We start from the raw sequence: 12,366 nt of genomic DNA, 5'->3' as shown, positions 1-12,366 counted from the left end.
GCCAAAGACAAAGCCCACTCCCCACCGCTCAGGGCCAAAGCTGAAGCCCGAGGGCTTCAGCCCTGGGTGGCAGGGCTCAGGTTACAGGCCTCCAGCCTGGGTCTGAAGCCCTTGAGCTTCAGCCCTCCTTCCCAGGGTGGTGGGACTTGGATGGGCTCAAGCTTTGGTCCTCACTCCTGGGGTCATGTAGTAATTTGTGTTGTCAGTTGTGGGTCACGGTGCAATGAAGTTTGAGAATTCCTGCACTAGAAGTTCCTTAGTTTACACAAAGGTAGACTTTTTGAAACAGGACTACATTGGCATGCACTGGGGAACTTTTAGGGTCCACACAGGCCAGTCAGTACATGACAGGCTCATGCAGACTAGCATTTACACCTCTCTGGTGTGGCCTGAAGTAACGTGTAAACAAGCTCTTAGTCACTGGACCCTAAGTGACTTGCCCAAAGTCACACAGGGTGTCTGTGTCTGAGCTGGGATTTGAGCACGTCTTCTGAGTCCCTATATAATGTTTTAGTCTTAGCCCTTGTCTACACTACAAAATTAAGTCAACTTTATCTAATTTGATCTCAAGCCCCCGAATTAATGAAGTCGATTGTGATGTCCCGCGACCCACAAGACTCCAAGGTTAAAAATATTTCCTGGCTTTCGGGGAGAATGGATCCACCACTCGCCTGCCTCCCATTCTCCTTCTTCTCCTCTTCCTTATCCACCATATCATCCTCCTTGTTGTCCCTAGACTCACACATCTGTGAGGTGTCCACGTTGCTTGTGGGGGTCACGCCCGAGAATCGCATGCAGCTCGTTGTAGAACTGGCATATGTAGGGTTCAGCACCAAAACAACTGTTCGCCTCCCTTGCCTTCTGGTACGCTTGGCAAAGTTCTTTTATTTTCACATGGCACTGCTGTGTCTCTCTCTTGTAGCCCTTCTCCCTCATTCCATGAGCGATCTTTGCATAGATGTCAGCGTTTCTTCTGCTGGATCGGAGCTCTGCCTGTACAGTCTCTTCTCCCCACACAGCGATGAGATCCATCACCTCCTGTGCAGACCAGGCCAGAGCACATTTGGGGCATGTAGTCTCCATGATCAGCTGTGCTCAAGCTGGCATGCTCCCAATGCTGATCAAACAGGAAATGGGAAATCAAAAACTCCTGGGGCTTTAGCAGGGGAGGGGCTGTTTCCTGTGTACCTGGCTGCAGTGCAGCAGAGTTGAGAATGATCTCCAGAGCAGTCACAGATGAGCATTGTGGGACACCACCTGGAGGCCAATTAAGTCGAATTACAAAACGCTGCATCTATACTACCTCGCCGTCGGCCCATGAAAATCAAACTAAGCCCTGCAGAGGTGGATTACAGAAGTCAACATCAGAGGCGACTTAAGTTGACATAAAGGACCCAGTAGTGTAGACCCATACATTAACAGGTCGACCTAAGGCAGCTTCCTTTGACCTAGTTCTAGTGTAGACCAGGCCTTAATAACACACAGTGCACAGATACATTGAGTAAGAAAGGGCCATTTTTACAGTGAGAGACAAGGTGGGTGAGGTAATAACTTTTATTGGAGCCTCTTCTGTTGGTGAAAGAGATGAGACACAGACCCTGTTTCTTCCACCAACGGGAGTTGGTCCAATAAAAGATATTGTCTGTCCCACCTGGTCTCTCTAATGTCCTGGTACCAACACAGCTACGACAATATGGCAAACAACATTTTTACATTGACATATTATACCTATAATTCCACTTTAAAAAACCAGTGTGTCATACTCTTTTTGGCTCATTGCTTTTTTAGGAAGAGAAGGGGATTAATGGTTGAAATGATCTTTCATTTACATATCCCCTTTAATCTGTAAATGTTTTTCAAACTATATGGAAAGGTTACTTAATCTACCATTGAAAAGTAATTACTTCTGGAGCTGGAAGGCAGCAACTGTTGAGCAGCTCAAAGCTGAAAATGAAGAGGTTGCTCACCCCTGGTACTAGTCTAGTCCAAACCTGATTACCTAGTGAAATAAAGTGGCAACATCCAGAAGGAAACAAGTTCATTTTTTTTAAAAAGGGCATACTTTTTTGGTAAGGGAAGTGAAAATTTGAAAGTATCACCCCCTAGCATTACACCCCCAGCATTACAATTCTTTAACTTCCATTATCTATCATACAGTGAAACCGTTGATAAGTGAGGAATATCTGGCATAAATATATAGAATACAATTACTGAACTGTTCATCAATTTCTGCAGATTGTATTTGAACTGAAACCCTCTTTTAAGTGAAGAGAAAATAAAGGAATGAACTTGATAAAGCTGAATGAAAGCCCAGGCACCAAAGAATGAAATAATCATAATTAGATCTCTAAAATAAATTGACTAAATAAACAAATCTGCTTGGTGTCACTGTGCAGTGCACGTTATCTATAATGAATGTCGTCCTGATAAAAGAACAATTAAACCCAATTAAGTAATGCATGCACTGTATACCAAGGCTTTATGGCCATTACTGGTAAACAGAAGAGGGAAGACCAGAGCAAATCCTGATCCTGTTGACTTCAGTGGCAAAACTCCTGGAGCTGGTCTCAAGGAACCAGTTTATAAGAGTCATTTGGTCTAAATCCAGGCAGGTGACAGCCCTAGTCTTGATTCTGCTCTGTGTACTGCCATTTTCCTCCATTCCATTGAATGGAAATATGATGATGTTCAATGGTAAAGCCACCAGACGATTCACTAATTGTGAACTGAAGTACAATGGGGACTCTAGAAGGTCCAAAAGTTCTGGTGGACAGTCTCAAAGCACCTAGTAGATAATCTGGATACAGAATATGTTGCACCCACAGATTTTCATCTGCATGTATGCTGGATAAGCATAGGAAACGATCTCTAAGGTAGTGTTTTCTCTGTAGCCCAATTTTTGTATTGCATTATTGGTCTAAGGACTCTAGTCCCTCCTGGTTAAATCATCTGCTAGAATCTACACTTCTGTCCCTTGGAAGAGATGATAACTCTGTACGTTAGTTGATTCCCAAATCATAAAACATTGGGGGTTTATTATATGAATATACTGAACTCTCAGGAAAACTGTGAAGAAAAATACAAGGTGCTCTTGTCCTCAGAGAACACAGTTGGCTTCTCATCCTGTACCATGAAACGCTGTGGCCAACGGGCACTCAGCGCAGCTTGGTATAGGGAGAGGAGCCACAGAGGTGGCATTAAACCACTATTTTGCTCTCCCAATCGTGGGGTCATCCAGGCACTGATCTGGTCCTCAGTGAAAATTAGCTGCTTCAATTTATACTGATAACCAAGGGCCCTAAGGGGCCATGATGATAGTGGCAGATCTCGAATGTGTAAGCAAGTCCTGACCAGGCCCCCTTTTCTATACAATATCTCTTATGTGAGTGGAAGGTGGGGTGGTGTAGCAGTGACTATGGTAGGTTTGTGTAGTTTTAGAAATTAAAGGACTGTAATCCTGACCATGGGTGTTGCCATACCAACTGTACCGAGACTAATCAATTAAGGTGGGCTATTATCAGCAGGAGAAATGAAAACTTTTGTAATGATAATCAGGATGGCCCATTTCAAACAGTTGACAAGAAGGCGTGAGTAACAGTAGGGGAAAAATTAGCATGGGGAAATAGTTTTTACTTTGTGTAATGACCCATCCACTCCCAGTCTTTATTCAAGCCGAATTTAATGGTGTCCAGTTTGCAAATTAATTCCAATTCTGCAGTTTCTTGTTGGAGTCTGTTTTTGAAGTTTTTTTTGTTGGAAAATTGCAACTTTTAGGTCTTAAATGAGTGACCAGGGAGGTTGAAGTGTTCTCCGACTGGTTTTTGAATGTTATAATTTTTGACATCTGATTTGTGTCCATTTATTCTTTTGCGTAGAGATTGTCTGGTTTGGCCAATGTACATGGCAGAGGGGCATTGACTGGGAGTGAATGGGTCATTACACAAAGTAAAAACTATTTCCCCATGCTAATTTTCCCCCTACTGTTACTCACATCTTCTTGTCAACTGTTTGAAATGGGCCATCCTAATTATCACTACAAAAGTTTTTTTTCTCCAGCTGATAATAGCCCACCTTAATTGATTAGTCTTGTTACAGTTGGTATGGCAACCCCCACTTTTTTCATGTTCTCTGTGTGTATATATATTCCTACTGTATTTTCCACTGCATGCATCTGATGAAGTGGGTTTTAGCCCACCAAAGCTTATGCCCAAATAAATTTGTTAGTCTCTAAGGTGCCACAAGTACTCCTTATTTTTTTTTGCTGGTATAGACTAACACGGGTACCACTCTGAAACCTGCCTAATAAATGTGCCCCAATGAACCGTTTTTATTAGTTCTCTGTAAACTGGGGAGATGGGGCCCTGCTGTAAATACAGAATTTTAAAATCACACTCTTCATCTTCATATTAAGAGAGGTGCCTTGATTGTAACCTCTTCAAGGCAGGGATTGTATGTTCCCATGTGTTTAATGGGTACCTAGCATATTGTGGGTGCTAGCGCAATACAATTATAAGGAAAACAAACTGCTGACACTGAATTTGGCTAGTCTGATGGATGTAATCATGATCAAAAGTCCATTTGCAGAGCCTTTACTCCTATTAGTGACCATTTATTCCTGAGGGTAGCACCATCAAATTTAGGGGCTGGGGGGTATTCGCATTAGAATTTAATGAGACTACTCATGTGAATATATGCTCTTTGGGGGAGCAAGGACTCTACAGTCTGACCCCAAATGCTTAGAATTTGCAAAAAGCTGTGGGCAGTACATCCTTGGCCTATTTCATTTTTGAAGTACTTATGTGACAGCTGCTGTCTTGGCCAACACACTGGGGATGAAACCAGAGCTGAAAGCATGAGTGGCTATAGCTTGAACTAAAGGGCCAAGGCTCTCTAGGTGGGAGCTGTAACCATTCATATCTGCTGTGGATTGGTGCAAAGTGGGACTTGTAACACACACTCACAGTGGGCTATACTTACTTTTATCATAGATTGAAAGGAGTCATGGAAGCTGACTCTTAAAGATGCCATATTTTTTCCTGTGAATAATTAAGGGCCTGATTTGCAAAATTACATGTGCAACTGTGTGCCTATTTTGCATGTGTGGTTACTGTAACTGCCTGTGCAAATAGGATATTTGTACGTGCCAGAGGCCAGGTAGATGTGTAGCTGATGATTTAAAAATATAAATACTCTATTGGGAATGCAATCACATTAATTGCATGTGTAAATTAGGCACCCACTTCTGTGTTTCAGTTTGTTTATGTACCAAAGCTTGCTAAGGCATATAATAGTTTTTATGATCATTAGAGATGGGAAAACCACAGAAGGTTTGGAGGTTTGGTTTGTCTAAGTACCAAAACGTGTGGCTATTTATACAAATTATCCAATCCTCTTGAGGTTCTTCTGGTTCTTCCAGGGAGCCCAAACATAGTTCACATTTCTGTAGCTGGTCCTGCCTGGACTCCAGAATTGCAGAGGCACGTGGGGACGAAGTAATCCAAACTCTTTTGACGACCACAGAAAATATGGCTTAGGCTGGTGGTGACTTAACCTGATCTGATTTGCCCGCTGCGATGGCAGTAGCTATAAAACAACAATAGTTATATGGCTTACAATTTGTTACTGTAACATCTGAATTTTGTGAGCCTGTTGGGTTTCTTTCTGTATAGAGATTGTGTGAGTCTTCTGAGTTCCCTTATTCTCATCAACGCTGCTAGTAAGCTTCAGCTGCAGGATTGAATGAGTGGTGTCTTTGAGACCTGTGCTGCTAATTAGGCCATGGTTTTGCTAGGGCTGCAGTCTACACAGGTGAAGTGAATTTGGCTGCATGCACTGGGTTTAGAGTTCGGTTCTTAAAGTACATTACTCGTTAAATGGTAATGAAACGAGAAGCTGTTTATCACCGGACACAAAACGGGTGTGTTTAACAATGTATCTCACGTGCTGATGTTTTGAACCGGAATGCCTTTTCAGCTGACAGAAAATGTGAGTTTTGTGCAGGGGTGGGGGAGTTCTTTTGTTGAAAGTGCTTAATGAGCTACGCTACAATTTTTTTCAATGCTAGGATTCTGCCAAACATCTGGCTGGGAAGTTGCCCTCGGCACGTGGAGCATGTGACCATCAAGCTAAAACACGAATTGGGTGTTACGGCTGTAATGAACTTCCAGACCGAGTGGGATGTTGTTCAGAATTCCTGGGGCTGTAACCGCTATCCAGAACCCATGAGCCCAGAGGTGCTTATGAAACTGTATAAAGAGGAAGGTCTCGCTTATGTCTGGATGCCAACCCCAGACATGAGCACTGAAGGTAATGTTCAGACCTGTCTTACAACTGGATAAATAATAGCAAAACCTCTCAATGACATGATGACATTGCTTTAGTGTTGTTGTTTTCTGAATAACTTTTGTTTATTATTACTGTGATTGTAATTGGTAACTTTGGTGTGTTGTCCCTAATGAATTCTGTACACTTTGTCATATGCAGAGAGGTCATCCAAACGATTTCTGATCTATATCTTCCTCTCTCGGTATATCCCCATCCCCCTCCGAAAATTGGTGACTGTTTGAAAACCTTTTCTTTCAGCACTGATTTAGTGAGAATGCAAATTCATCAGGTTGATGACCATTGGCTTGCACATCAAGAAAATGAAATTGCCATAACTGCTGGTTTTAACCAAATAAGCAGTGCTAGGTAACCTACTCTGGTTCCCTTAGTACACCACTCTCTTTGCAGTTGTGTGCCAGTCTATCGAGCCACTGTATTGTCACATATAATAATTTGTAATCATATAGGATACGCATAGCACGCCAAATTGTAACGTAAATTAGGATATGTTATTTGGCTGTTACAATCCTTGGTACATTGATTAAAAAATAGATTAAGTGATAAGAAACCATGGATAAGCAGGAGGTTGGAAAACTTGAGTGGTTTGCAATACTGGAAAATATATAGGATAATTTTTAATTATAGTGAAATATTGGTGTCACAGAGAGAGAACTGTCATGTCAGTTATATGCATCAAGAGAGGCAGGAGACTTGGAAGAAAAATGAAATAAAAAATATGGATTGGCTTTGTGTTAATGCTCAGCTATGCCAGGGGGAAAAGCGAGGGTTTGATTCTTGCAGTCTCACTCCTTGGACTGATAGGGACTGGGATTTCTCAACCCTTGAGGGGAAAAGATTGTTTTGCATTGCATAACCATGTGCTTGATAGAAATTAAAGGGCAATGTTGATGAGTTTCAAAGGAAATCCCATCTAGTCCTCCTTGCCTAAAGACCTAGTGACCCTCAACAGAGGGCTATAGGAGATGCCAGCATATGCACATAATTGAAGAAAATGGGTCCTGAGAAGCTCATGGTTCCAGCAGTACCAAATCCACCCCCTCCCCCGCCCGCATACACTCTAATTTGCCAGTAGAAGTTTTGCCATTTATAGGCCCTAAAAACATATAAGTAGAGAGAGGTGTGTGATTAGGAGGATTTCTTTGTTACTTAATGTTCAGAATTGAACATGATACGAAAGGTATGTCTGTGCTCTACACAGAATGTTCCAATAGATTGCTAATGTACTATGATGGCAAAATATAGCATTTTCATAGGAGAGACTTGGGAAGGCTTAATTTACCGCAGCTGCTAATTTTGCACATTTCTAAAATTGAGACTGAGACATGGGTTTATGGAGATGCTCTTGTCCCCATCGTTTTGGATAAAATGTGAAGTGTTCTTTCCATATTCTTGTTTGAAATTGGAAATATAAGAATACATTTATAGGTCAGTTAAAAGTTGATTTTTGCGGGGAGGAAACAGTGTTCAGATTAAATACTATACAGCCTCCATATCTGAACTGATGACAAACACCATCTTTGGCACTGAATTCAATTTGACAATGAATTAATTGAATACATTAATTAAAGTATATTTCATCTAAAGTAACCCTACTATTACATAAATCAAGTTAGTACCTATTTTCCTTATGCCTCTGTGGACCGATTCTGCCTCTAAATTGGTTGAAACATTTATACTTCTCATATAAGTTGCTATTTTTTTTTATTATTCTTTGTATGAGACATGAAATGAAAGAGAATCTGGATGGCTTCGCAAACACTGTATGACTAAAGCATTTCACTTCTGGCTCCACTGTTTTAACATAATCTATGGTGGTCTGTGAAATAAAATTGGTTGTCTCAACTCAGTCTGTATGGGACAGTGGGCCATATAAAAGTAATCTTTGGTGGTTCACAACCAGGGTATGTATATCTCTGTGGGTATGCAGAGGTCTTCCAGGGGGTACTCAACTCATCTAGATCAGTGTTTCTCAACCTGGGGGTTGCAACCCCCAGGGGGGCATGGGACAGGTATGGGGGTGGTGCAGGTGCAGGGCCAGCATTAGGGAGGTGGCAAGTAAGGCAATTGCCTGGGGTTCCAGGCCACAGGGGGCCCCCACAAAGCTAAGTTACCTGCATCAGCCCGGGGTGGTGGGGCTCGGGCTTCAGACAAGGCTCACAAATGAAGAACAGGCGCAAGTATCACACTGAAATGTAAGTACAATATTTATATTCCAATCAATTTATTTTATAATTATATGGTAAAATGAGAAAGTAAGCAATTTTTCAGTAATAGTGTGCTGTGCCACTTCTGAATTTTTGTCTGATTTTGTAAGCAAGTAGTTTTTAAGTGAGGTGAAACTTGGGGTACGCAAGACAAATCAGACTCCTGAAAGGGATACAGTAGTCTAGAAAGGTTGAGAACCACTGATTTATTACACACATTTTAGTGCAGATCACCATTTGTTGCCAAATAGGTCCTGGATCCAAGTTATGTGGACTTTCGTATTACCTGGACCTATTACTTAGCAAAATGTGAGGGTTGAAGGTCATTTGGGAAAACTGACACTACAGTTTCACATGTAGGCCAGATTTTTAGGAAGTGCTTCGCATTCACCCTTTTAAAATTGAGCCTTTGTAAGGTATCTCAATGTGGACACCCAAAATCACTATTCACTTTTGGGAATCTTAGGCCTAGCCTGTGCAAAAGGGTACTTAATTTCTGACAGTCCAGAAAACCTATGTAGACATTTATATTCTCTTACCAGAGAAAGAAGAGAAACTAGCTTTAATAGATTTCTCTTTGCCTGCCACTATGACTTCACAGTACAGCAGAATAGAGAAACATATTGTTAACAGTGATCCTCCCTTGTGTTCATGGGAATGTGCCTTGTTTTTAATCCTAGGAAGAATACAGATGTTGCCTCAGGCTGTCTGTCTCCTGCACGGGCTGCTAGAGAATGGACATATCGTCTACGTGCATTGCAATGCTGGTGTGGGCAGGTCCACAGCTGCCATCTGTGGCTGGTTAAAGTATGTGATGGGATGGAACCTGAGGAAAGTGCAGTACTTTGTGGCCTCCAGGAGACCAGCTGTCTACATAGATGAGGAAGCTCTGGTTCGTGCCGAAGATGATTTCTATCAGAAATTTGGGCCTCTTCGCTGCTCATGCAAACCTTAGTGGTTGAAAAGCTGATTGGAGGAGGGGAGAGATTCATCACAGAGTTGCCAACCCCAAGCATTCAAAATTCATAAGTCAGGCCCCCCAAATTCGTGTGTGAGTGAGAGAGAGAGAGTGTGTGGGAAATCATGAGCTTTAAAAACAATAATTAATTTAGTTAATTTTTATTTGCCTTCTGTTTTTTAGCCTTTGGGGTTCTTGTTTTCAAACTTTTCACTGCAACCAGGAGGGCTAGGAACTTACTTTGCAAAGTGAAAGGTGAGATACTCATGTGACTCCAGGAGCTGGGACAAATATCACAAGATACAGCCATGCAAGATGGCAAGACTGTGGTAAGAAGAAGGTGGAGCAATTCAGAAGTGCTATATAAAGAAATAAAAGTCAACAGTGTGGTTTTTGGTTTTTTTCTGGCTTGGGTAGTCAGGGTTGTTTGACCATTTCAGGTAGAGCCTTCTGTTTTGGTGTGTTTACAAAGACGTTTATAATGAAATGGTCTGACTGAGAAAAAGAAGAAGGAAATTGATTTTTGCAGTTCTGTTTTTGTAACAAACAGCAAGTTAAATTCAATTAATTAGGCAAGAGCTGCCCTTTCTCTCTCGTTTAGGTTTATAGTTAATGTCATTTAGTAAAATTTACTGCTGTACTTTGTTATGGTGCTGAGTGTACTCTAGATGCTGTGCATAAAGGTGGGGAAAAGTTCCACTTATACATATTTAATCTACTGCAAGGCAGAACTCCTGGTTTATTAGATTATCCTAGATTGTAAGATTTCTGGTGCAGGAACTGTTTTTGTTTTCCTTGTCTGTACAGTGCCTAACACTGCCACAATCCTTGATTAGGGCCTCTTGGTGCCTCGGCAAGATAAATAACAATAAGGAAAATTGAGTTAAAGCAGAAGATATGGGAGCTGGCCTGGTGAGCCTATATGCAGGCTCTTGCCCAGTTTAGAGTCCCCAGGTGCAGTGTCCATCTCATTCCCCTATTTGGCGTTGCCTGGAAGTTCTGCAATACCAGCTGTCTCTTGCTCCTGTGGAAGACAAGTGCTTCCACTGCTGCTCAGACATTGCTGTCCCATTAGCTAAAACTGGGAAGGACGCCACTAGGCTCCAGAGTCCAAACATGCCCCACTCAGCCAAAAATAGGTGCTGCAACTCATGACCTTGAGGGGAGGAAGTGGAGAAATTCCTCCACTGAGGGTCTGATTGGGTGGGAGAGTCGCTTGTTGAGGACACAAAAATTAAGAAACTAATTTCTAGAGGCAGATGGCTGAGCTAAATCCCTTTTCCAGTTATTTTTAGAAAAACGATTTGTCTATATAGAGATTTATTCCATGATAAAGAGGTGTTGAGAGACACATGTGACCTTAATTATAAGGAAATCCTACTACTGGAGACTTGTTAGCGATCTCACTGTTACAATATGCTGGGCACTGTTCACAGAGAATGTCCATCATAATATATTTTGCTTTATCTTCTACCCCTCAGATGCCCTCAGATGTGAAGAAGCCACTGGAAGTTATTTTAAATGTATGTATTTGATCATCACTTTATTTCAGATTTTTGTTTTGAAATAATGTATGTCACCAGTTAGATACAGGATGAAACTATAGCCCGATGTTAAATAAAAGCCTTATGACACTTCCATAAGTTTTGCTCACATGTTTGTTATTTGTACTTAAGAGCGGACAGTAGCCATTGGAACCATAATTGTTTATTTCTAGTCTCCCGTGGTCTGACTGGAACAAGAATGGGTTTTCTATCTATGTGCCTGACCTTGTGAACTAAAGGGTGTTGATGATGCCCATCCTACTCAAGGAGCACAAGAGTATGCCATAATGCAACTCAGCTAGGGGCATATGCTTAAGGCTAGAATGTGACTTTAGGCACAGCCCTGGGGAGACACCATATTGCAGTAACTCATACCTGATTCCTAATTCCTCCTCTTCTTCTCATTTGCTCTTAGGAGGTAGTTATTTGCCACTGGCCTATACCAGCAGTAAATTACAACCTACCCATGCTGGCTTAGCTATGGTGTCCAGTGAGTAAGAGAAGTGGGTCAATTCTTTGCTGCTCCCCCACCCATTCTCTACCTCTTGCTGACCCAGGCAAGTATTTTTAAATACTGATGAGACACTCACATGCAGTAGTGATGGGGACATATAGTAGGTGGATTACGTAAATAGATTAGATAGATGAAACCAGCCTGCCAAAAATGTACTAGTAAATGGCACGAAGAGTTCCCCGGGGTTGTAGACCCACAGTACATAATCTGTAACATACCCAGTTGTCATATTGTCCCCAGAGCATTGATTCCTGCCTCCTTATTGAAAGGCACTCTACTAGGTAACACTAATTGAAAGTCCTGCCTGTCAAATGCAATTAGTAAGCACCAGACATTTAAATAATAAAGAGCCCATTGCAAAAGGCTACAGCGACAAGAAAGCAAAGGTTTCAAAATATTCCATTTTCCCAGCTGCATAATGACATGATAAGCCTGTATCTAATGCTTACCTATTAAAATTCTAATTTGAAATGTGTTCTTGTGCTGATTGGATCATCGGCCATTTCCACAACTAAACTGTTTATGCAATTTGGGTGAAAGGATGAGGGCATTGCTGCTGTTAATATGCTTGTATATTTCCTCTTGATAGTAACACCTTTATGGCTAGACTATATTTAGAAGAGAATAACTCCTAAGAAGGGAATTAAGAATTGATAAACTGCAGTAGTTATTTTAAAGTGGGCAAAATAAATCAAAGTAGTGTACAAGGACAAAGAGGGAAAACCAATGCAAAAGCTCATATAGGCCATCATCACTGGAAGGTATCATTGGGGAAAACAGACGTCAGTTAGAATTGGCACA

At 41.6% G+C, this 12,366-nt stretch overlaps 1 protein-coding gene across 4 annotated transcripts in view; it reads left to right on the top strand.

Annotated features, from left to right (window-relative positions):
* Nucleotides 1-11,135, top strand: part of EPM2A (EPM2A glucan phosphatase, laforin) — a 51,668-nt gene extending 40,533 nt beyond the window's left edge. For all 4 annotated transcript variants that reach the window (XM_077813163.1, XM_077813166.1, XM_077813164.1 and 1 more), the window contains 2 exons: nt 6,065-6,306; nt 9,230-11,135. In XM_077813163.1, coding sequence (XP_077669289.1) covers nt 6,065-6,306; nt 9,230-9,504 — 517 coding nt within the window. In that variant the 3' untranslated portion in view covers nt 9,505-11,135. The remainder of the gene's footprint in view (nt 1-6,064; nt 6,307-9,229) is intronic.
* Nucleotides 11,136-12,366: the final 1,231 nt, after the last annotated feature.

The sequence above is a fragment of the Eretmochelys imbricata genome, chromosome 3, assembly GCF_965152235.1.
Source record: "Eretmochelys imbricata isolate rEreImb1 chromosome 3, rEreImb1.hap1, whole genome shotgun sequence".
Classification (NCBI taxonomy): Eukaryota; Metazoa; Chordata; order Testudines; family Cheloniidae; genus Eretmochelys; species Eretmochelys imbricata.
This window is presented reverse-complemented; position numbering and strand designations above follow the sequence as displayed.